The sequence below is a fragment of the Mytilus edulis genome, chromosome 1, assembly GCF_963676685.1.
Source record: "Mytilus edulis chromosome 1, xbMytEdul2.2, whole genome shotgun sequence".
Classification (NCBI taxonomy): Eukaryota; Metazoa; Mollusca; class Bivalvia; order Mytilida; family Mytilidae; genus Mytilus; species Mytilus edulis.
This window is the reverse complement of record NC_092344.1, coordinates 41,552,026-41,577,841: the sequence shown is the minus strand read 5'-3', so window position 1 is coordinate 41,577,841 and position 25,816 is coordinate 41,552,026. Positions and strand designations below refer to the sequence as shown.

The 25,816-nt window shown below is 32.8% G+C and overlaps 1 protein-coding gene across 1 annotated transcript in view; it reads left to right on the top strand.

The window, feature by feature from the left end:
- Positions 1 to 25,816, top strand: part of LOC139482706 (E3 ubiquitin-protein ligase RNF213-like) — a 419,318-nt gene that overhangs the window by 166,125 nt on the left and 227,377 nt on the right. Inside the window, exons 22-24 of the mRNA XM_071266774.1 lie at positions 15,173 to 15,341; positions 18,689 to 18,825; positions 20,906 to 21,103. Of these exons, the coding sequence (XP_071122875.1) occupies positions 15,173 to 15,341; positions 18,689 to 18,825; positions 20,906 to 21,103 (504 nt within the window). The remainder of the gene's footprint in view (positions 1 to 15,172; positions 15,342 to 18,688; positions 18,826 to 20,905; positions 21,104 to 25,816) is intronic.

The window sequence follows — 25,816 nt, the reverse complement described above, 5'->3', positions numbered from 1 at the left end:
TTTTCTAAGAGCTTCTTGAACCCACTCAAAATATGCAATTGGACAAAGTATACTTTTATATTCTTGGCGTAAGCCAAACATAACATCAATTGGACATCTTAATTCATGTCCAAACATAAAGAGATTTGGGGAACATTTTGTGCTTGCATGTTGAGTGGCTCTGTATGCCATATTTATGAATGGAATGTGATCGTCCTAATCATTTCTATATTCATAAACAAATAAACGTAGAATTGATTGTAAAGTTTGCTTGAAACGTTCAACCATTCCGTCAGACTGGGGTCTGTATGGACATGTTCGAGTTTTGTCAATTCCTAATTTGTCACATATTGCGGCAAATAGTTCAGGTTCAAATTATCAGCCTTGATCTGTTTGAATTTGGAATGTACAGCCAAATCTGCAAATGAATTCTGTAACAAGATTGTCAGCTACTGTAAGAGCTTGGTGATTTGGTATTGCATAAGATTCTGTCCATTTAGTGAAATAGTCTTCCACTACCATTATGTATTCTTTTCCGTCCGTAGAAATAGGCAAAGGACCTATGATGGCAATAGCTATTCCAATATTGTCACACATGTGTAGTAATATTATGCCGATAAGACAATTGGATGTACAATTATATGATGCTTAACGGTATTTCAATCCGTCCGGAGTCCGTTCATTGGACTTAAAGGCACACACAATTACCAGGCTTGAACTATATATACAATCCAAGATTTTGGTTACCTCACACAAATTCAAGAGCCACTCAAATATCATATTTACCAGTTTACAAGTAACTTTGCATACAATATTCTTAACATGATTAGATCAAATTATTCTCCATCAAATGGTTCCATTTCGTTATACCTACGTCAAGAAGATACCCTAGAATGGTTGTCTAAAATTTCTTATTCATTTCTGACATCAATTTAAGTCTTTTGTCACTCACTTCCACAGACTAAACGTTTTTCTTTTTTTCAAATCTGCATGCAGTATTAATTGTTTACCCGAAGAAATTGACAAAAAGTTAAGTTCCCGAAAAAAGTAAAACTTAAAAGTATCTTTTTTTTTAATTTCCTCTGTTGTATGAGTTATAAAAGTATACATATACATATGTATAGTTGTCGTCAGGTAAAATTGATACCATGGTTTTCAGTGGTTGAAATTTGTTAAACTACCAACCGCATTCATTCGAAATACCGTGTTTCAATTAGCGGAATCAAAAATCTTTCCAAAATACCAGTACTGTCCTACCTTTTTATGTGTATAATCCTGACCTTCACATTATCGAAGATAATTTTCCATTGTGAATCCGCCATCGTGGTTTCTATACGGCTCCTTTATTTGCATAATATTCGTTACTCTCAAAAGGGCTGCATTCTTTTGCATGATTTTTATTCCTTTCCAACGTGTCCCAATTTATAAAAAATCAATAAATTTGACCTGATAATGTATACTTTTTAAGGCAAAAAATGCATAATTGGACAATATTTTCTTGATTTATTTTTGAAATTAAACGAAACATTCAACACACCTGTCTTTTTTGTGATGCACAGTTTTTATAAGAAGATAACGCAACAGTTCGATGAGAAGAAACACAGACTCGGCAAAATAAAAAACTTGACTCTCCAAGTAAATTAGGTTCGGAATCGAACTCACCTTCAAGCAAGATATTCATAAGCGGATCCAGGGGGTGTGTGGCATAGGGGGCCCTCCCCCTTTTCATGGAAAAAATTTGCTTGATTATATATGGAATCACTGAAGCATGACTGGAGTGCCCCCCCCCCCCTTTAGGTCAGTCAGCACCCCCTCCCCCTTATGAAGAGTTCTGGATCCGCCACTGTTATTTCAAATTTTGTTTGAAAATTAGTACGCATTTTTATAATTCGTTGGAATCGCCAGAATGTTAAAAAAATATATAAATAAGAACTTTTTATACTTCCAAGATTATGTCGATTACATACAAAGGATTACTGAAGTAAAACGCGTCAGAGAATATGCTTTCCCACTTTAAATTGAAATTTTCCGAAAATATGTTCATCACATAATTTTATTCAGAAATAATTGTCTGTTGCTGTAAACATTTTCATTTTAATGATGGGAATATATTAGGGGGTCACCGGATTCATATTTGCTGTTTTCATCATTTATGTATGAGTGATAGAATTTTAGAACGTTAAGATTTATTTTTTTTACCTTTTCCACGCTACGAAAGTGAGAATGATTATTTTCAACTGGAAAAAAAAGGAATCCGGTGACCCCCTTATATTTTCACATAATTTAAATGAAAATGTTTAATAGCAACAACCCATAAGTTTTAATCAAATTTCTGTAGACGGATTCTCAGAAGGCATCAAAGGTAAATGTCATTATCTTTCAAAACAAATATTCGTAATCGTTACATTTCACACATATTCAGGATATTGTAGCCTATATTTATAAAAATCTTATTTACTTTTGAATATTAAGAATTAAGTAGATTGTACATTAGTTTATGCCAAACGAAATTTGCATCAATTGAGTATATGTTGAACTTGATTTATTGAAGATAACAGATGTGTGTAGCGTAACGTTAACATTGCATTTGTACAAGGTTTTCAATGGCATTCGTTGACGTTCTAGTAAAATTTAACAACGTCATACATTTCGTAGGCGTAACATTATTTTGGATTTTGAAAACTTTTGGCAGCGAGCATGGTGAAAATAGAAATATTTGTAATCCAAAATTTCTTACTACTGTTAATACGGGAGAAATGCAAGGGGCTTTAAGGATACTTAATCATTCATGTTGATATTTGCCGTTTAGTGGCAAATATTTAATGATTGTTAAGGACTGGAACAAGTCAACAATTGTAGACACAAAAGCTAGATCTCGGATAAAAAAACAAACACGGCAAATGTACGTCATAGAAGTAATTGTAACGTAATGTATCCAAGCGATGTAATTGTTTGTTTTCAATGTTGTATTTTCAGTGCTCGTGCGAAATCGTTAAAATATACGTTCAGTGCTAAGGTTTTTTCCCATCAAGCCTGGCTTTGCATTATAACGTTACAGTACCCAAGCGTCATAGTGTAGGCGTACTACAAGAAGGTGTTAGCGTAGCGAAAAAACGCGGGGAAATGAAAATTTACGGAAAAGTTAAATTATTGTTGTTGTTTTTTGTGAATAAACATAGTTTTTATCGTATATGCATGAGAATATATATATTGTATTTCTTATTAAAGAGAGATTTTAAAGTCTTTTGAAACTTCATGTTGACAAAAAAAGCATTATCAGCGTAAAAAAATGCAACTGAATGATGTATATTTGATTGCAAGTTGATTCAGATACCATGGATACTATACTATTTCTACGGCGAACGTTTTTGTTATCTTTATTTTTACATTTATATTAAAAATCCCATATATCTTTGTATCATATTTTCGAAGATCTGTAAATAGAGGCTTGAGAGTTGTGTTTTTTGTTCAATTATACGAAATGAATGCAAGTGAAGATGAATTTATCGTCTGCAGTCTTGCAAAATGTGATCGTCAGGAGATTTTGCATGCAATTCGTATACATTAAAAAAACAGTATTCAATTCTAAAATAATCTTTAAGATCTTTTCCGGGGGAGAGTTTGGCGCCAACAATTTAGCCTAAACCCGCCACATTATGTATGTGCCTATCCCAAGTCAAGAGTCTGTAATTCAGTGTTTGTCGTTTGTTGTTCTGTTACATATTTGTTTTTCGTTCATTAATTTGTACATACATAATGCCATTAATTTGCTCGATTGAATTGTTTTACATTTGTCATTTCGTGACCTCTTATAACTGACTATGCGGTATGGACTTTGATCTTTTTTGGAGGCCGTAAGGTGACCTATAGTTGTTAATCTCTGTATCAGTTGTCTCATTGGCAATCGTACCACATTTTCTTATTCACATTTATTCTCCTTTCCTTGTACGATATACACTTACAGCGACGATATCAGCTTATTGGAACAGTAAATTGCCAAATCAAGAGACAAAATGGTTGAAGAACATGTTAAGATGCAACATATTTCAACTTACTTTTAAATGTTTTCTTCTAACTAACTACAATAACTGGCAGAAGAAATCCGAACTAAGGCGCAACAGCAAAATTGCAGTGCCTAATTGATTTATTAGTCGATATTCGAACATCCATTATAAACAAGAACAAAACTTAAGTATTAGATCATGTAGACGATTGCTATATAAAGCGGTCAAACATACATGCTTCAATGAATTTCATCGTTGGATTCCTTCGTTGTAAAAACGTTGCTGGTAAAACCTGGGTTTCTTCATAAAAAGCATTAATCTCGTCTCCGACAGCTTCTTTATTCTTATTTCGCTTGCTAAACAGCTTTTCGTTCTTGACGCTAGTTTTATCGGAACTATTCGCTAAAACAGGAACATGATGCTGAACATGATAAATTATGCTATATCAGGAGAATGTGAATAAAACTACGCTCGCCATTGACACATTCTAATGATTGCATATTGCGAAAGAGCACGAAGATAATCGTTCCGCATTTAACTCCCACGAAAAAAACTACCCAAGACAACAACAATAAACCCGGAGTACTGGAATTTTATTAAAACGACAAAAAGACAAAAAAAATAAGTCTTTAAAAACTACATAAAAAACTGAAGACTGAGTAACAAAAAACAGAGAGGGAAGCAAATTCTGCTTTACATGTGTTCGTCGTTGCATGTATCTCTCATATAAAATAAGCTGATAAGTTGGATTCAAGCACTGCGGCCTGTCAAACCAAAATCTTGAAAATTTGTATTTGCTGCTTTTCCGCTTAGCACGCATGCAGTATTTACAATGTAGGAGTACAGGAAAATTCTGATCGGTCAGGAGACAGAATAATGTGTTTGGGATGGGTAACTTGTCTTCCTGCGGACTTTTAGACTTACCTTGTGAACTAGCACGTTAAATAATCCAACCCAGCGCGTCGGTCTAGTACACAGCTTGGCAAAAATTCAAATCTCATCTTCTCGTCGTAAATATTCTTTTGATCTACCAGCTGAACGAAAATCATATTTCTAATGTCCCATTCATGGGCATTATGTTTTCGGTCTGTGCGTTCGTTGATCCGTTCGTTGGACGTTCGGTCATTTTTCAGGTTAAAGTTTTTGGTCAAGGTAGTTTTTAATGAAGTCCAATCACATGTTTCCTATGATATGATCTTTCAAATTTTAATGTCAAATTAGAGTTTCGACCACAATTTCACGATCCACTGAACATATAAAATGAAAGTGCGAGTGGGACATCCGTGTAATATGGACACATTCTTGTTTAAAAATATTTCTAGATATCAGTTCAAAATGTTCCTCGAGAAATTCAAGGGTAACTCAAAAACTTATGTCCACAATACAACGATTGGCAAACAAGGTCCTGACTTGATAGAAATTGATGAAAGCAAACTAAATAATTGATAGCTAAACTGAGGTTTGAGTGAGAAAAAAGACATGTATAAAAGACATAAAGCATAGTTTGATTTATCAGAAAAAAATAGTATCTTATTGATAAACTATTTATCCGTTGAGTATTAGGTATACGCACCTTCCAAATATAATACATTATTTAAAGAAATTTGACGCGCTTTGTGCATTTCAAATAAGCACGGAAAATGATGTTACATTAAATCACATTTCATCGCATCAGAGTAAAAAAAACAATGGGCTAAAAGTGGCGCCGTGGCACTGAACGTAGAAAAAATGGCTCAAAAGTGAGCCATGATATCGAGAATGTTAAACGAAGAAAGATATATATTTAGTCAAATGCGTTTTGTTTAAATATACTTTTTCACTTTTTTGGTCTTTTCGAAAATGTTGTTTGTGCTGTATTTAGACCCTTCTACAACGAAATTTGTTTCACATGCACACGTAGAAAAATTGCGGTTTTTATCCAATGCAATCATAGGTTTTCAACGTAGTTTTCAATTTAGACTCGTTTATATTTATATAAAATTGAGAAAGGAAATGGTGAATATGTCAAAGCGACAACCACCCGACCATAGAGCAAACAACAGCCGAAGGCAACCAATGGGTCTTCAATGTAGCGAGAATTCCCGCACCCGTAGGTGTCCTTCAGCTGGCCCCTAAAATATGCATAATAGTACAGTGATAATGGACGTCATACTAAACTCCGAATTATACACAAGAAACTAAAAATTAAAATCATACAAGACTAACAAAGGCCAGAGGCTCCTGACTTGGGACAGGCGCAAAATTGCGGCGGGGTTAAACATGTTTATGAGATCTCAACCCTCCCCCTATACCTCTAGCCAATGTAGAAAAGTAAAAGAATAACAATACGCACATTAAAATTCAGTTCAAGAGAAGTCCGAGTCTAATGTCAAAAGATGTAACAAAAGAAAATAAATAAAATGACAATAATACATAAATAACAACAGACTACTAGCAGTTAACTGACATGCCAGCTCCAGACCTCAATTAAACTGATTGAAAGATTATGTCTTCATCATATGAATATCAGGTACAATCCCTCCCGTTAGGGGTTTAGTATCATACTATCATAAAATATATGAGAAGAACATAACCCGTGTCATGCCAACAACTGTTTTTTTAGAAATAAATGTGTTTAGTTCCGATGCAAAGACCCTATCAGTGAATCAATGTTAAAGCCAAAATATGCAATCTTTAGTGACCTGACAACAGTATCGTAACTATATCCCCTTTTAATAAGTCTATTTAAAGGTTTTGTTAGTTTCTGAGGAGAATACTGACATTTTTGTGCTTTATAAAGAATATTTCCATAAAATTTTGGATGTGAAATACCTGAACGTATAAGATGTCTGCATGTTGAGTTATATTTACGAATTATTTCCTTATACCGGTGATAAAATTTAGTAAATGTTTTGACCAGTTTGTGATATCGAAAACCCTGGTGTAATAATTTTTCAGTAATACATAAATTTCTCTCGCTAAAATCTAATACATTGTTACATACACGAGCGAATCGTACAAGTTGAGATATATAAACACCATAAGATGGTGACAAGGGAACGTCACCATCTAAAAATGGATAATTAACAATAAGAAATGAAAAATCATCTCTTTTATCATAAATTTTTGTATTAAGCTTCCCGTTTATGATATAGATATTGTAACAAAATGGGGGTTCTTTGAAATGGAACTTGTTTTCCCTAAAATTGTGTGATGATGTTGTTAAAACCTTACCGTTTATTGACTGTTTTTATTTTATATTTCTTGTACAACTTTGTGTAAACATTGTTAACTTTTTATTATTCTTAACGTCCATGTTTTGAATTTATATTCGGAACTCCCCTCGATTGTTCATGTCAAATGAAGTACACAAACGTTTACCAATCGTTCCGAACATTATTTTGGTAATTACCAATTCCGGTTTTGGTAGTTTAGGTATTTTTCACCACTGGTAAATGGTAAAAATGGTAAGCCGAAATGGTAAATGGTAAACCATTTTGGTAATGGTTTACCGAAGTATAAATACGGTGGAGAAAACCGATAAGACTTCAGTACGACTTTACCCTGGGCAAGTGACACACGCTAATTCCAAGCGATTGAATAATCAGAAATAACCAGACTATTTCCGTATAATGTTGGCTTGTTAGTTCCATAACAAGTTGTATAATTTAGAGAATTACTTCTCGAGAGAAACGTTATCAGTTTTGACATTGAATTTCCGTTACCATTTGCCGATTACCAAACTATCTTGTTCGTAAACTTTCTAGGTATTTATGTATTATAGTTCCGCTATCCATTTTCTTTACGATATTCTAATAAAGTAAGGTATTTATTTGTTAAACTAGAATACTGTTACTTAAGTTATTTATTATGTGTACGAATTGCTGATATTTATTGTACGTAAATACAAGTTGATTTTTATTCGACGAGTCTGTTATTCTTACTAAAACCTAAACGGAACCAAATCAAGATCTATCAGAATACCACAACGTACCACAAAACCTATACAGAACCAACTGAAGATCTACCTGAATACCACGATACCAGAGAACCACGTTACCAAAGAAGAGTCGCCAGTTATAACTTTAGTTCATATATTCCATTCTTATAGCAACACACTAAGGGTTCCAATATTTATAGTTAACACAAAAGCCAGACCGCTCGGTTATCGTTACAGTGGTGGCAGCGGAGGCACGTACCTACATTTTTATATTCTTCCAATAAGTTGAATAAAATTTTAAGATAAGGCATAAATAAAATAAGTAAAATGGATAGCGCGGAAAATAGATTTGAAACACCTAGGTTAACTGCCCAGGGTAGACCAGTACTCCCCCGATCTCGGTCCTGTGAAACTTTCCATGATCTGACGCCGACCGGAGAGATAAGCATAAGAGTGAACCAAGATCAATGGCCCTCACAAGAGAATACAGATAGATACGAAAAGGATGGTATACACCATACTGACAAAAGGCCATTGCCAGGAGGTCTATCACCATCAACGAAAGTGGCCATTGACCAAGCGAAAAATAAGGAAGTTTCAAATAGGGCAACGGTTGTGCATTTAGAACCAAATGCGACGTGGCCGGTAAAACAGAATCTTGGTGAAGAGTCAAGCACTCTTTATAACCATGCTGCCAGGTCTAGGTATGGGTTTTGGAGTCAGAAAGCAGAGGGTTCTACTATAGCAGAGGGTACTGCTATGGCAGAGGGTTATGCCGGGGCAGAGGTTACTGCAGAGGCAAAGGGTTCTGCTGAGGGAGACTCCGGGAAAACAAGACGGGTCGCGACGTCTTGTGAATCCAGATGTGATTCGGGAGATTTACCTAGGACTTTGGACCGGGGCGTACTCCATAATATGGGGGCAACGTACCAAGCATTACCTTTGACGTCCCGCGGACGATTCAGAGTTGGGGTTAACAGGACCGACCATGAACACAGTACTGATGAAATGACCAGTAATTTAAATTATTCTGGCATTAGCAATAAACCAATTTTTGACCAGGATTATGATATAAACTTACAAAATACAAACTTTTACAAAAAGAAACCAGTGCTTTATGATGGAGAGACTAATTGGGAAGACTATTTAGTTCAGTTTGAATTAATTGCAGCAATTAATAAATGGTCTGACCTAGAGAAAGCTTTAGAATTAGCTACTAGCTTAAGAGGTACCGCCCAAAGTATTTTAACCAATTTAAGACCAGAGATGCGGACCAATTTTGTACAACTGACTGCCGCTTTAGCGTCACGTTTTCAACCAGAAAACCAAGCAGAAATGTACCGGGCGCAAATGAAAAGTAAAATACGCGGTCGCACGGAACAAATACCTGTATTAGGCCAAGACATAAAACGCCTTGTAAGATTAGCGTATCCATCAGCTCCAATGGAAGTTAGGGATTATTTAGCACGTGATTGTTTTATTGATTCTCTAAATGATGCTGACATGGAATGGGCTATTTTCCAGGCCAAAGCAAAAAATATTGATAACGCCATTCAAGTAGCTCTTGAGTATGAAGCCTTCCAAAACAATAGACGTAAATTACGACACTAAGCCAATCCGTGCTGTAAATAAATATTATAATTTTTATTTAAATAGGGAAGTTTATTTGTCTGAACAAGTTGATGACATTTCAGGTCGTTTTTCAAAAATTCCATATAACAAGAAATAACAATTTTTAATTCCAAGAAAAAAAAAGTGGTAGACCAAATGACTGGTCGGGGAAACTATTAGTAACTGAAACTGAGTACCAAGTTTTAGCTGAGACTAATTATGATTTATAGGAGAGTCCAATAATTTTGAAAAATTGAGTCAGATAAAAATATTCTGATAGTTTATATGTAATTGTCAATGTTTTTGACATAGAATTAAATTGTTTGATTGATACCAGGTCCATTGTATGTGGGTAGTTTTTTTTTATTATTTGTTATTCATCCATGAATAATACCATGTCCAAGATTGTGAAGACAGTGTTAACCAATACACGTAGTGGGATACCCCTGCATGACTAATGGAAGCGTAGTTATGACGATGGGGACTGCTGTATTACCAACACAGTCTGATAAATACTCGGTATCGTGTCTCATTATTGCTGACATAGATATACTTGTATCAATGATTATTGAGTTTGATTTTTATAGATAAAAGTCCATGTATTTATTGGATAAGGGAAAGAGTTTTTGTAGATGAAATGTAATTTTATTTCAGATTTTTATTGAAATTGTGTACATTTGATGATTGTTGTGTAATATGTAATTTGTTTTCAGGAAAATTATTTGTAAAATAGCACTATATGAACATTCGTCCCGCAGAGAATATTTGATGGTGCTCTATAAACATTTGTCAGAATACACAGAATTATTTCTGATGCGAGAACATGCATAACGAGAAGAAGAAGTGTTGCTGCTTAATGAACATTCGTCTAGAACGTCATGTGAAGAAGATTTGTCAGTGCTCTATATAAACATTTGTTAAAATAAGCAGAACTCGTATTCTATGAACTTTCGTAATGAGAAGAAGATGTGTTGGTGTTTTATGAACATTTGTCGTCAAGTGAAGAAGATATGTCTGTGCTCTATAAACATTCGTTAAAATAAACAGAACTCGTGTTTTATGAACAATCGTTATGTGAAGAAGAGATGTTGGTGCTATATGAACATTTACAAAAGTAAAGGATCATAAAGAACTGTGCAGAAGTCAACTTTGCGGGAAGACGAAAATGAACAATGAAAACTCAGAAGATTGTATTATATTTAATCAAATATTGTTTTATTATTTTGAATATGTATGTTATAGAATATTTTAAATGAAAAATATTGGAGAACTTGTTTTAAATTTTAGGGAAAGGCTATTAATGTTTGAGGGCAAACATTATTTTTCAAAGGTGGGGAGAGTGTAACAAAATGGGGGTTCTTTGAAATGGAACTTGTTTTCCCTAAAATTGTGTGATGATGTTGTTAAAACCTTACCGTTTATTGACTGTTTTTATTTTATATTTCTTGTACAACTTTGTGTAAACATTGTTAACTTTTTATTATTCTTAACGTCCATGTTTTGAATTTATATTCGGAACTCCCCTCGATTGTTCATGTCAAATGAAGTACACAAACGTTTACCAATCGTTCCGAACATTATTTTGGTAATTACCAATTCCGGTTTTGGTAGTTTAGGTATTTTTCACCACTGGTAAATGGTAAAAATGGTAAGCCGAAATGGTAAATGGTAAACCATTTTGGTAATGGTTTACCGAAGTATAAATACGGTGGAGAAAACCGATAAGACTTCAGTACGACTTTACCCTGGGCAAGTGACACACGCTAATTCCAAGCGATTGAATAATCAGAAATAACCAGACTATTTCCGTATAATGTTGGCTTGTTAGTTCCATAACAAGTTGTATAATTTAGAGAATTACTTCTCGAGAGAAACGTTATCAGTTTTGACATTGAATTTCCGTTACCATTTGCCGATTACCAAACTATCTTGTTCGTAAACTTTCTAGGTATTTATGTATTATAGTTCCGCTATCCATTTTCTTTACGATATTCTAATAAAGTAAGGTATTTATTTGTTAAACTAGAATACTGTTACTTAAGTTATTTATTATGTGTACGAATTGCTGATATTTATTGTACGTAAATACAAGTTGATTTTTATTCGACGAGTCTGTTATTCTTACAAAAACCTAAACGGAACCAAATCAAGATCTATCAGAATACCACAACGTACCACAAAACCTATACAGAACCAACTGAAGATCTACCTGAATACCACGATACCAGAGAACCACGTTACCAAAGAAGAGTCGCCAGTTATAACTTTAGTTCATATATTCCATTCTTATAGCAACACACTAAGGGTTCCAATATTTATAGTTAACACAAAAGCCAGACCGCTCGGTTATCGTTACAATATCAAGATCGAGGAAAGGGCAGTGGTCATTGTTATCATTAGCTTTATTTAAAGTAAGTTCTACAGGATAAATTTCTTTAGTATACATACTGAAGTCGTCATTATTTAGAGCCAATATATCATCCAAATATCTAAAAGTATTGTTAAATTTTTGTATCAAATGTTGTTTTGATGGGTCTTTGCTAATTTTAGTCATAAATTGTAACTCATAACAATACAAAAACAGGTCCGCAATAAGTGGTGCACAGTTAGTACCCATTGGAATTCCAATAACTTGACGATATACGGAATCTCCAAAGCGAACAAAAATGTTATCAAGTAAAAATTCAAGTGCATAAATAGTATCAAAGCATGTCCAATTGACATAGTTCTTTTGTTTATTGCTACTAAAAAATGATCTAAAAGAGTTTGAACATATGTACTCGCATTCCGACTTTTTAAATGCCCAGTTAATTATATATATAGTGCAGGCGATTTGGTGTCACGATATCTCAGTAGCATGGGTTCGAATCCCGGCGAGGGAAGAACAAAAATTTGCAAAAGCAAATTTAAAGATCTAACATTGTTGGGTTGATGTTTAGACGAGTTGTATATACATAATGTATACAGCTATGTATCACCATCATTGCTGGTGATCCGATGGATAAATCTGTTGTAGAGTTGTCACTGACTCAGACGTACTTATAAATATAATTATTTTCTGTGACTGTATCTTGCATTAATTTGTAGGATCCTTTACTATAGATAATTGAGCTGATCTGTAACAATAACATCTTCATGCCTTATATATCATGAACTGTAGTACGCCGCTAGATTAAAAACTGACGAGGAAAGGTAACACACGGCCACTGAAAGCTTTATTATTGTAGAGCCCAGGTGGTCGTGTGGTCTAGCGGGACGGCTGCAGTGCAGGCGATTTAGTGTCACAATATCACAGTAGCATGGGTTCGAATCCCGGCGAGGGAAGAACAAAAACTTGCGAAAGCAAATTTACAGATCTAACATTGTTAGGTTGATGTTTAGACGAGTTATCTGAGCTAGTGACAACTCTACAACAGATTTATGCATCGGATCACCAGCAGTGATTGTGATACATGGCTGTGTACATTATGAGATATCGTGACACCAAATCGCCTGCACTGTAGCCGTCCCGCTAGACCACACGACCACCTGGGCTTCATAAAAATGAACCTTTCGGTGGCCGGGTGTTACCTTTCCACGTCAGTTTTAATCTAGCGTCGTACTACAGTACATGATATATATGTGGCCAAAACGTATATTGAAAATAGTGTTATAGTTTTTATTAAACAATCAATCAGAGACTTTATATACATATATAATATATGTATATATTGACCAGGACAGTACTTCGATAACTAAAATACTTAAAAGGCTTGATAGGTAGTTATATTTCTGTTTCTGTTAAATTTTAACATGGATAGACACTGTATATCAAATATCAAATGGAATTGCTAAACTGAATCAAAACATATATTAACCCAAACAAGTGAATAAACACTATACGGATAAGTTTAATCTGTGACACAATGTAAATACAAAATCAAGAAATTGAGGGATACGTTGTTTAAGAATTCCAAAAAAGACAATTATAGTTCTCGAACAAAATGCCGCAAAATATAATAATGTACACAGGTAAATGAAAATAATTTTTTTGTGAGGTAAACAGTAATCGGAAACGGAAATATCTTTTACATTTGGTTGTTCATCATGTTCTTAGTTAGAAAACATAAACGAAAATTTCTGGTCATACCAAATAAACTCATCATAGATACCAGGAAAAACATTTATCAAAGCGCTTTTTTGCACAATATAACCGTAAAATTTAGGTTTTGAAATATCGTTTTTTTTTAATTAATTTTAATATTAGGTACATCCATATTAAGTAATTAAATCTTTGTATCGATGAAAGAATTAAGTAAAAGTTTTAAGTAATCTAGGAAAACGAAAACTTTATTTAGACAATCTTTTGCATTTGCCCAATTGCTAAACAGTTAAAGCAGCCTATCCCTTTAAACTTTAGATAAACGTTAGCAAAGAAAACAACATGCTTAAATCTGCCTTACATCTTGACGTAAATGATATGCCGTTAAACGCAATTAATTACCTTGCATTGATCATGATTTTCAACAATATGTATACAATTTATCATAAACAATCATTCTGCATTAACAAGAACATATTGATGTAAATAAGATACATTCATTATAATTAATGACCTAAAGGTATATCTATACTTACATATATAAATTCATATTGTTGATTGTTTGAGAAAAAAATATATAATGTATTTTAGTCTCTTTAAGTTTTTGGACATACAGTTGTCATTGTATTTTCGAATTTATAAGCTTGAATGTCCATTATGCATCGTCCGTCTCTTTTTCGCTGATGTAAATTTACAAGACGTTTGACTTTTTGAGAATTATTCAAAACAGTCCCTAATTAAATGATAGAATCAAAAGCTCAATCACATCAAACGAATGGATAACTGTCATACTCTTGACATGGTTCAGCATTTTCTAATGTTGGAAACTGATGGATCTTACTTGGTTTTACAGTCAGCCAAACCTCTCACTTGTATGACAGTTGCATGAAATTCCACCACATTGACAACAATAAAATATACTGTCTTAGTTTAGCAAAGCTGTGTTTTTAAGACGTGATATAGAGCAATTTTTGCTAATAAATGAGTTTCTGAAGCTGTTTATGAGGAAACGCATTGTTTAATTTCATAACAATAGCTATTTTTGATGGACTCTAAAAGTATCAAATACTTAGAAATTAATACAAATCTGACATAAAAAGATTAATAATATTCATATTTGTTTTTTCTTTCGACCCATGCATTTTTTTGTCATATACCTCAACTTTTCTACGCATTATTACATGTCTGCCATTTGAGTGTTGGGGCACTTCGGAAGGACAATATTTATAAGTTGTGATATTCATTTGTATCATAAAATCTGTCTTGTGCAATAAGCATAAAGAGAATATATATGTGGATATTTTTCAATAAAGATTTGTCATGCAAAATTCTTGTTTATAATAATTTAGAAATAAACAAAAAAAGTGAAATCTTAATAATTTATTATTTTTTTTCAAAACAGTTTAGATATTGAATTGTGTTGTGATGGCAAAAATCATCGATAACTTTCTCATAACTTTGTATATGTTAGAAAAATCAGACAAAGCTGAGAAAATAAAGTAACACAATATAAAATGAAAAACTAATCAGATCAATCAAAATATTTCAGATCGTAAATTTCATTTTGTTACTTTACAGACACTGTGGAGTACGAGATCCGTCCTGGTCAGAAATTCATTACTTTGTAAGTTTCCTTAATGCCCAGCTGCAGGACTTTGAAGTTTCATCATTTTGTAGCGCTGCTGCTTTGCAGGACTTGCCAGGATTTGCCAAATTTGTATTGAAATTTCTCATACAAATGTCTAGAGTAAGTAAGATCAGACAAAAGACAAATGAAAGAATAACCTGCCATGAAATGTTTTGGTTTTCATGAAAAGTATTACAAGATGCGAATTCAAAGAATGACAAAAGCAAACGTAAAAAAACAACTGAACAAATGTAAAAAAAAACGTCTGTCATAGTATGACAAGGTTAAGGCATTATCCGAAAGAAACACTGGGTTTAGCCTGGCTTTATAGTTAGCGAAATCTCCTATTAACATGCATTTTTTTAAAGGTCGTAAAATTGGCAAGCTTGGGTGATCACCTTGAATTAACATAAAAGGTTAATGTGGCAATGATTTAGTAAGATCAACATCTATTTTTAGAAAGTGTCACGGCATTAAGAGTTGATCACCATTCATTTCACTACTTACAGTCTTGTGTAAATTTTCCTTTTTTTATGCCCCATTAATGGGCATTATGTTTCCTGGTCTGTGCGTCCGTTCGTCCGTCCGTTCGTTCGTCCGTTCGTTCGTCCGTCTGTTCGTTCGTCCCGCTTCAGGTTAAAGTTTTTGTTAAAGGTTTTGGTCGAGGTAGTTTTTGATGAATTTGAAGTCCAATCAACTTGAAACTTGGTAAATATGTTCCCTATGATAGAGATCTTTCTAATTTTAATGCCAAATTAGAGATTTTATCCCATTTTCACGGTCCAGTTAACATAGAAATGTTAGTGCGGATGGGGCACATTCTTGTTTTAAATTGTACATACTTCTCTTTTTAAGTTAGTTAAAGAAATACTTTGCTTGAATGAAATTATCTCCCTATCAGTACGATAGTGAATTTTTTACAAATTTTGTGTTGCATAAAAATATATATCATAGCTGTATAATTTATATAAATATATATATGTTACAGTTAATAGATGAAATTAGAAATTACACGTAATTACTAAAATTTAGGAATTACATGTAATTCCTCTTGCATTTATTTAATACAAGTAATTACCAAAACTGCCCAGTTATTACCAGTAATTACTAATTTTTTTAATGAATTTTCACACCTATTTACTAACTGATAAAATAATGTTGCATTGTATGATCAGCTGGTCAAAAGTAAGAGCAATAATGATTTGAAGATCAGTCAGTACTATTACAAAGTGATCATCCGAAAATATACCTTAACATTGTTAAACTGTCTGAAACACATTGGCTGAAAATGAACGATGATAAAGAATAAATATTTACTGAGACGTTGTTCAAATTGTACAATGTATATATGTGATAGAGTTTTAATGCCAAAAATATCATAATCAGCAGATTGAACATGAAAAAAAAACACAAAACAAATGAGATAATCACAATCTTCTCTCAAGATAAGTATAAAGAAGAAGATGTTATAGGGTTGCCAAAGAGACAACTCTCCCAGAGAGACCAAATGACTCAGAAATTAACAGCTACAGGTCACCGTATGGCCTTTACAATGAGCAAAGCGCATACTGCATAGTCAGCTATAAATGGCCCCAAAATCACATATGTAAAACAATTCATACGAGGAAACCAGCGGGCTAGTTAATGTACAAAAAAACGAAACACAAAAATATATATCAGAGAGCAACACACGACAATCACAAACAATGTTTTCAAGACATTTCTGTTGTATTTCAAACAATTCAACATGTAAAAGCTATTTTAACAGTAAAAACCAAGGACAAAACAAAGACTAACAAAAATCAAAGGACATTTACATCAACAGGTATAAATAATAATTAAGAAACAACACGAACTCCACTAAAAACCGGGAGTGAAATCAGGTGCTCCGGAAGGGTAAGCATTTCCTGCACCGTATACGGCACCCGTCGTGTTATTTCGTTGTTCAGTTCGGTAATGATGGAAGGTTATTATGACTGAGGACGAATATCAGATATGATTTCTGACTAACTTCCAGTCACATGTTAAACTATATTTTCGAAGGTAGATAGAAAACGGCGGATAGCAAAAAGCATATTGCACGGTTATTTTTAGAATATCTAAAAACTGACATATTTTGTGACGACATGCAATTAATTTCAAGATATTTATAAATGTTTTATGAAAAAAAATTCTTTCATATACATAAGATGTAAAAAAAAAAAAAAACGAAAAAAAACAAACCGAAATGAATTAAGAGCTTATATGTTGTTAATGTCTAGGAGACACTATAATATCTATAAAATTCCAACAAAATCAAGTAACGATTTCGATACAAATATTATCGGAAATTAATATGTATAACAATTAGAGCCTATTAATGAGGTCAATACAGGATATATCGACCCAAGGAAGTATATCGACCTCGGACTTCGTCCTTTATCAATAAATTTCTTTTAGGTCAATATATCATTGTATCGACCTCATACAAAGGCCATGATGGTATAATATGATCCTCCCAATGTCTATATTCCCATCATACAGGCTGCACTAGTCCATTACCTTATGTAATGGACCAACCATGGGCTCTATTATGTCTTTGTTACCAAGGCTCACAATGTAGTTAAAATCTAGAAGACTTTGTAAAAATTCAAAAAAAAATTTGTTTTGCCAGTTTGGAGTGTAAATGTCAATGTTCCATTAGAATTTATAAAAATCATCTTCTATTTCACTTTGCCCATGATTCCACAACAAATGGAAATGTTTTTCATCTAGAACTAATAAACTTCATTTTGAAACTAAAAGCCATTTACTGCACACACTAAAATGAAGTAAAGTATAAAAAAAAGAAGTTTTTAAAACTATAACTGCTTGCGTAAACAAATATATATATGAAAAATCTACATGTAGAAGAATATATAGTAACCGATTACGTCTGCTCTGTGTAGTATTTGTATCTGCATCCATCTGATGAATTAAATCTTTTTCAACAGATTTTTTATAAATCGTTCTTATGTTGTACTGTTACACCACTGTCCCAGGTTACAGGAAGGGTTGGGTTCACGATAACTTGCTTAACCCCTCCACATTCTGTATGTATGTGCTTGTCCAAAGTCAGAAGCCTGTTATTCAGTGGTTGTCGTTTTTTTATGTGTCACATATTTGTTTATCGATTATTTTTTGTTTATAAATCAAGCCGTTAGTTTTCTCGTTTGAATTGTTTTATATTGTCATTATGGGACCTTTTATTATAGCTGACTATGCGGTATGGGCTTTGCTCATTGTTGAAGGCAATACAATGACCTCTGTGTCATTTATCTATTATGGAGAGTTGTCGCATTGGCAATCAAACTACATCTTCTGTTGTATATACAAAGGCCGAACAAGAAATATGTCTTCCGTTGTCTTTTACTTTCATTATCTAAGCTCGATAGAAGACAATATACTATGAACTATGATATTTGCATTCATTCGTGATTTTTTTCTAGGATTTTTCAACAAGATCATTGGTTGTCAGCGAAGAATCACCCACACCGGATTTTCAAGTGATAACGAAAAACAAAGAACAAACAGACATTAACGGAATGATAGAACAGTATCAAATGAGGCGAACTTGGGAATCAAGGTTTTTATCTTTTTATTATATTGTCCAAATTGAAATATTCCAGTGGTTTCCGCAGGAATCCTCTGTTACCAGCATTTTTTTTATTTTTTTTTTAACTTTTATTTAAGTTATAGCTGTATATCATCTTTACTAAGGAATGCATATGAAAACAATTATTCTACTTGCAAAATGTGGTCTTCGAAAAATAAAAGTAACATCACTTATTTTAACTGCGGACAACATATGCATGATATCGTCAGACATAAACAGTAAAACAAACTTAATGGACTGTAACAGCAACTCAGAAAGGAGTGATTGTTGGCAATTGACAAACAAATCTTAAACCTAATATCGTTAATACACCATTACACTCCCATTAATGTCAATCAAATAGAATAGTTTATAGTTGTGAACCTTTTTGTACCATTAATGTCAATCAAATATAAAAGTAATAGTTAATAGCTTTTTGTGAGTTTTTTGTGAGCCTTTTGTACGCCTGTAATAATAAAGTTTTACTATGTTGCCCGAGAAAATTAGTTAATTGACACAAAAATAGGTACATTAAAACTTGAGGTTAAACAGGACATTTCATCAACATGAGATGGAAAAGCACTAATATAACTAAAACATATTTATATAAAGTCGATCAAAATAACACAACAGTGGTTTTAAATAAAATCGATTACATCCAAACCGTAACAAGTTTGTTAAGGTGACTTGTTTCTGGTTTGATGTAATCCATTTTTTTATTGTCCCAAATTGTCAGGCAATTCCGTTTATGGTTTTTCCTTCAATTTATGTTGTTCTACCTATAAATAGTATTATCTTGAGTACTGTTCGGCCGCACATTGACCTATAATGGTTTACTTTATACAAATTGTAATTTGCATGAAAAGTTGTCTCATTGGCACTCATATTACTGTCACACATTAATTTGGTACTAAATTTTATATTTCAAACTGTCTAATTATATTGATTTCTATTACGTACATTTCGTATACGGCATGCATATTTAATTTATTCAATACTAAGAATGATCTCGAAAGTCGCATGAATCTACATGTCCGAAATATTTGTTTACATCTGAAACATGTAAGATTGTAAATTTCTATTTGTCAATAACCTTTTAAACTTTAAGCTAATGCAAACATCTTACAAGTTCGTTATGCAACTTTTATACGGTCATATCAAATACACACATAATTTAATTCACCGATAGACTGATCACCTATCGTAACTCTCTTTGATAAACGTAATCAATCTGTTATCTAATTTCTGTTGACGAAATGACCATTACAGACTGTGTTGTAATAGCAACTTTATTTGGTATTTAAAGAAAGATAAATTTGTATATAGGGACTCCGTTTGGATATGCCAACGAGAGCATATGAACTGCGTTCGGATTTTCCATCGCATTCATATACATTGTTTTTGGTTTAAATTAACTAAATTGTAACACTGATACTTTATATTTGGACTTTATTAAATGAATTTGGACTTTACCAATTTGTTTATGTTTACTGTATTGAACTGCCGACTTGTGTGTGAATAAAGAGCTAGTACCCCGCATTGTGAGCCGTTCCCAAAGACGGAATCCCACTCGAAGCCGTTCTGGCAATATTTATCTGGAAAGATACAAAATCTTTCTTCATAGTACATCGTATATCACTGTATCATGTATATATATATATATATATAGAATATTAAAAAGCAAGAATGGTCAGCAGTACGTTAAAATGACTGAAATGTTCAGTTTATTCTTTATTAAGATTGTCTTTTCATGTTGACTTTTACCAAGATCATTGTTAAAGATTGAGGTGAGAGACGCACGCTCTTTTGAACCTCAACTTGATTGTGCGACTGCAATCAGGGTATCGTACTATGAAAGATACTGTTTTACTTTGCCTTATATGAGAACTGTATGCAAAATTTACAAAAGTCGGTTACAATTGTTTAGTCGACTATTTCTAAAGATAGATCTAATTGAAACTTCATAGATTATAGCATATGTTTGACATTATGTGCACTTCATTATCTAGAATTATAGCATTAGAGATATGTATATATTTTTGTGTTGATGATTTTTTTTTATATATTGCAGTCCACATCCATATTTGTTTTTTAATCTCGACCACCACAGTATGACATTTCTAGGATTCAATATTGAAGAAAAAACACGAAATTTAATAGACCTGCAAACAAAAGAAATTCTTGAAAAGAACATCATGGAGAAAAGTCTGTTTGACGCTTTAAGTAGAAACAAAGTTGATCTTTCTGAAAATTTTGATGCTCTTCCCAGGTAAGTATATACATTCATATTCATATTTGCTCTATGTTAGATAAGTTGTAAACTTTGATTTTCAATCGAAATATACAATTTTGTAATATAATCATCCTATATTTTATCTTCTTGTTAACTTTCAAAAAAGCATTCACAAAAGCCACAAACTCATGCGAATTCAAAATTGGGAAAGTTGGTTGACAAAAGGAAACGCTCTTTTATCAATCAAAGGAACTAATGGAATATAACTGTAATATTACTGGTTGATACGGACTTGTTTTGTGATAGCCAAACGTCCGAATTGTTTCCCACTTGTTTTCACATTTTTGTACCTCAATTATAGTTGTCAAGCGTGAAAAGAATAACAACATTAAACATATTTGGAATAAATCATTACATAAAATGTCTTCAATTGTATCTTATAGTGGGCTTTGACATATCTGTAACTAAATTTGTGAATTACATGTTCAAATTTTCATTGAAATATAAGCAGGCATTCGAAGGTATCAACTGTAATCTTTTAAATCTAAAAAAAAATAACTTTTGTAAGTTGCGCTTCTATGATGTTTTTTTTTTTTTATTATAATGTATTATATAAATTAGCAAAACATATTCTCTTTTAAGCAATAATCATGCTATTATCCAACATTATAATTAACAATGTCAATTTAAATTATTTGACAAAAACCATTTGTTACATTTTGCCGAGATATAAACCGCTTCACATGTAGAAATGTTCAGACTATTAAGAATTTATTTGCAAATTACCTCAGATCACCCCTAGTTTTTTGGTGGGGTTCGTGTTGTTTATTCTTTCGTTTTCTATGTTGTGTCGTGTGTGCTGTTGTTTGTTTGTCTTTTTCATTTTTAGCCATGGCGTTGTCAGTTTGTTTTAGATTTATGAGTTTGACTGTCCCTTTGGTATCTTTCGTCCCTCTTCAAGAGTGTTTACCGGCGCAAAATATAAATACATAGAATTCGTCTGAAAATGTACATCATAAAAATGGATTGACTAAATCAAATCTGAACAGTACTCAAGCAGCAAGAAGACAAAAAATTAAAAAAAAACCTACATTCCTAACAAAACTTTTTTTACGTTTCAGACTTTTGAATTAGCCTTTAGATCAAAATGCTCATAATAAGTGAGCATTGGATATCGCTTGATATCAACTCGACTTATCTCATTTTAAAGTAATTATTAAATAACGAGTTAACTCTATTTCACTTATGGTCCACCCTTATTTTTAAATAAAAGAAATCACAAATCTGTGATTGTCCCTTTTGCACATACAACTATGACGTCATAAGTTGTGTTTCGGCGTCACACATTAGCATCAGACTTTTAAGAAACTTTTCACACTTCAGAAAGTATAAGACAATGACAAAAAGGCGATCTTTATGTAAAATGTGCATTGTCTTATCATTTGAGGGATATCGATGATCTAACGAATAGTCAATGGAAATGTTGTGATGTCGTCATATCATTGAGAATAATACATGGCAAAATCCGTAGCATATGCCGTATGACCCCGAGATACAAATATCAGTCCGAGTGCATTTAGGCCCGAGGGATGATATTATTCGAGGTTGATAGGGCACGTGATATGGATTTTGCCATTTTTTATACGCTTTATCATATATTTCAACAGAGGAGTATATATGAACTGCTTTCTGATCCCTAGCACCAGGGTTACCTTCAGTTCTACTTTTGTCTTGTTTTAAAAGCTTTAAAAGAAGAACTGTTCAATTAATCATCCAAAGCACCTGGGTTACCTTACAATGTGCGTGCTGTTGTTTTAAAAATATTTTGTTTATTGTATTTTTTGTGTATTTTGTATGGTATTTCATTGAGGTTGTTTTTATAGTGTTGCATTTCGTGTGCTAGAAAATATGAAAACTCGACGTTTATGACGTCACATGCCAAACAATGACGAACAAATAGAACTGATACTATTTAATTAAGCTCTGACAAATGGGGTCTAAATATTTTATTTTCTTGATATATTTTTTTTTATAAAACACGTTTAGAATAAATCTCACAATCAGAAAAAGTTTCAAACAGAATAAAATAATAGCCGATACTTAAAAAAAAACAATGCTTTAACACATGTAAATGCTATAAATTTAAACTATTACATCCCTTATCGTACACATAGTTATTTTCTGTATAAATGTTTGGTATCACTGATGGGTGATTAGAAATCAGTAACTATAACAGCAATCATCCTTATCACACACATCTTCAAAAGGACTGTCATTATGAAAATTGAAACGTAACTCCGCCCGATCAGTTGAAATACCATTAGTAATACCTTAGCCGTATTTGGCACAACTTTTTGGAACTTTGGGTCCTCAGTGATCTTCGGCTTTTTACTTGTTAGGCTTTATAACTATTTTTATCTGATCGTCATTGTTGAGGCTTATGTAGACGAAACGCGCGTTAAATATTAAATCATAATCCTGGTACCTTTGATAACTATTTATGGGGTACATTTATGAAGTTTTCTCAAGCAATATTGAAGATTATTACAGAAGTATAGAGTATAGAGTATAGGGAAGAAGTGAGAGATTGGAAAAAACAATCTTACTATTAAAAACCTAGAGAAAGAATTGTCTAAAATTCGATGAGATAATTGCTTTTCGTAAATAAATACCTCTGATAAATAATGCTTTTATATATAGGTTGTAACGGGCCTAAATTTCTTGAAAAAAAATGATAGTTCAATCTTTCATCAAGCTGCAGGTATATTGTTTTATATTGAATAATGATACTTAGTAAAATATTTAAAAATATAGTATTTTTGCAATGTTGACCGAAAAGAACGTTCAGAAAACATTCTCCTGATGGATCTACCTTTTTAAACTGTGGCAAATAGTTATCCAATTCACAATGATACCATATCTCCTTATTTTTATATCACAATAAAAAATTTGAATCAGATACAGGCACAATATGCAAGGTAAACTGGTATAGCATTACATATTAAACAGTCACCTTGTCAAAACAAGGTTGTCGGCTTTCCGAACTTTCCCAAAGTCCTGAGTGTATTGCCGAGTTTCATGACCAGGTTTGATCCTTGCTTAGATGTTGTGTCCTTGCAATACACTGGATACATTCTTATGAAACTACACTAGAAACATTTTTAGCTCAGTACTGGATGATAGCATTCTCATACCATCGCCCTTGGGACATTCTTAGCATTACATTAATACATTTATATCATTACACCAGTACATTAATAGCACATAACGATACACAAAGCTTTAGAATTACACTGAACAATACAGATATAGCATTAAAATATACACAATGCTAAGGTATTAGACAGTCACTGAACTATGCAACGGGAAGTTATATAAAAAAAACTACGATCTTTTTAAGTTAGACGAAATTCATATCAGGGTTCTTCTTTTGAACGTATTACAGCCATTCTCAATATAATATGCATTTGCAGAATTCATTTTTTTGGGGGAGTCGTACATGTGGAAATTTAACAAATAATGGTAGAATAAGTTTTGTACGGAATACATGTAAGAGCACCGGAAATGGTGATGATGAAAAGACGCAATCCCAATATTATAACTGAATGTTTAGATATGCATAGAATCAATCTGTACTTATCTGGACAATTCGATAATTGATTCAAATAATTAGTAGAATAATACAAACATTTTAAAAAAGATGTTGAACCCTGTCTAGTCAAGAACAGATTGAGTTAAGATTTATTGAACAGCATATTTCTTTTACTTGCAGTATATCTAATTGCCAATTTGCATTTTTTGGCAGCAGAAATGTCCTTAAACACTTTTCAGTTTATTTCCTTATCAGTGAATTACGCTTTTATTTTTTAGCATTTCCAATACTGTTACACACACTCACGATTAATATTACGATACTGTACGGTACAAAGGGTATAATAGCGTCATAGGGTAGAACTTGTGTTGACGTTACATTACAGTAGACATCAATAACGTCGCCGAATATTTTCAAATTTTCAGCTAAAAATCAACGTTCAAGAGGATAAAGCTTGAAAACTAGAACAGTCGCTTAAGACTTTCTTCGCACCAATGGATTCGTCGTTTATGTTTTAATTGCATGAACCAACGAATTAGATAATCAAGATAAAGTAAAAATATCTGCCGTTTTGGGTGGATTTTCCCAATATATTCTTTGTATTTAAGACGTATCATGCTGTTAGTTTCAACCGCTTGTATCTGAAAAACATGCAAGTTTACTTATTTATCCGTTAATCTAGAACGGTTATAGAAAATATAACATCGCACAACAGAAAATAGTATGTATACATATTCGTCGATATCATAAAAATAACAAATAAATATACAGAAACCTACCTTTTCTCTGTCTTTTAATGTTCCGTCACCGTGCTAGATATTTGATACCATCGAGTCCAAACATATTTTGCCGTGTAGTTTAGACATAGTGTTATCGCTTTTTTTATTTACCCCCTGAATTTGTATCAAATCTCATGAATTGTAATAGAAATATATTCAGATCAAACTTGGTTAAAATCACAATTTAAGTATGAGGTATGACCCTAACTGTTCCTAGAGGTTTTAATTGGACAAAGTTTTAAAGCATGTAGTTAAAAATTGATGACTTTTTGAAACATTGAAAGTTGATGACAGTGTACATGTACGTGTACAGCAGACTTGAATGTTGGAAGGCAGTCAACTGACTTTGAAGTTTGATACAAGCTGATATTATGTTTT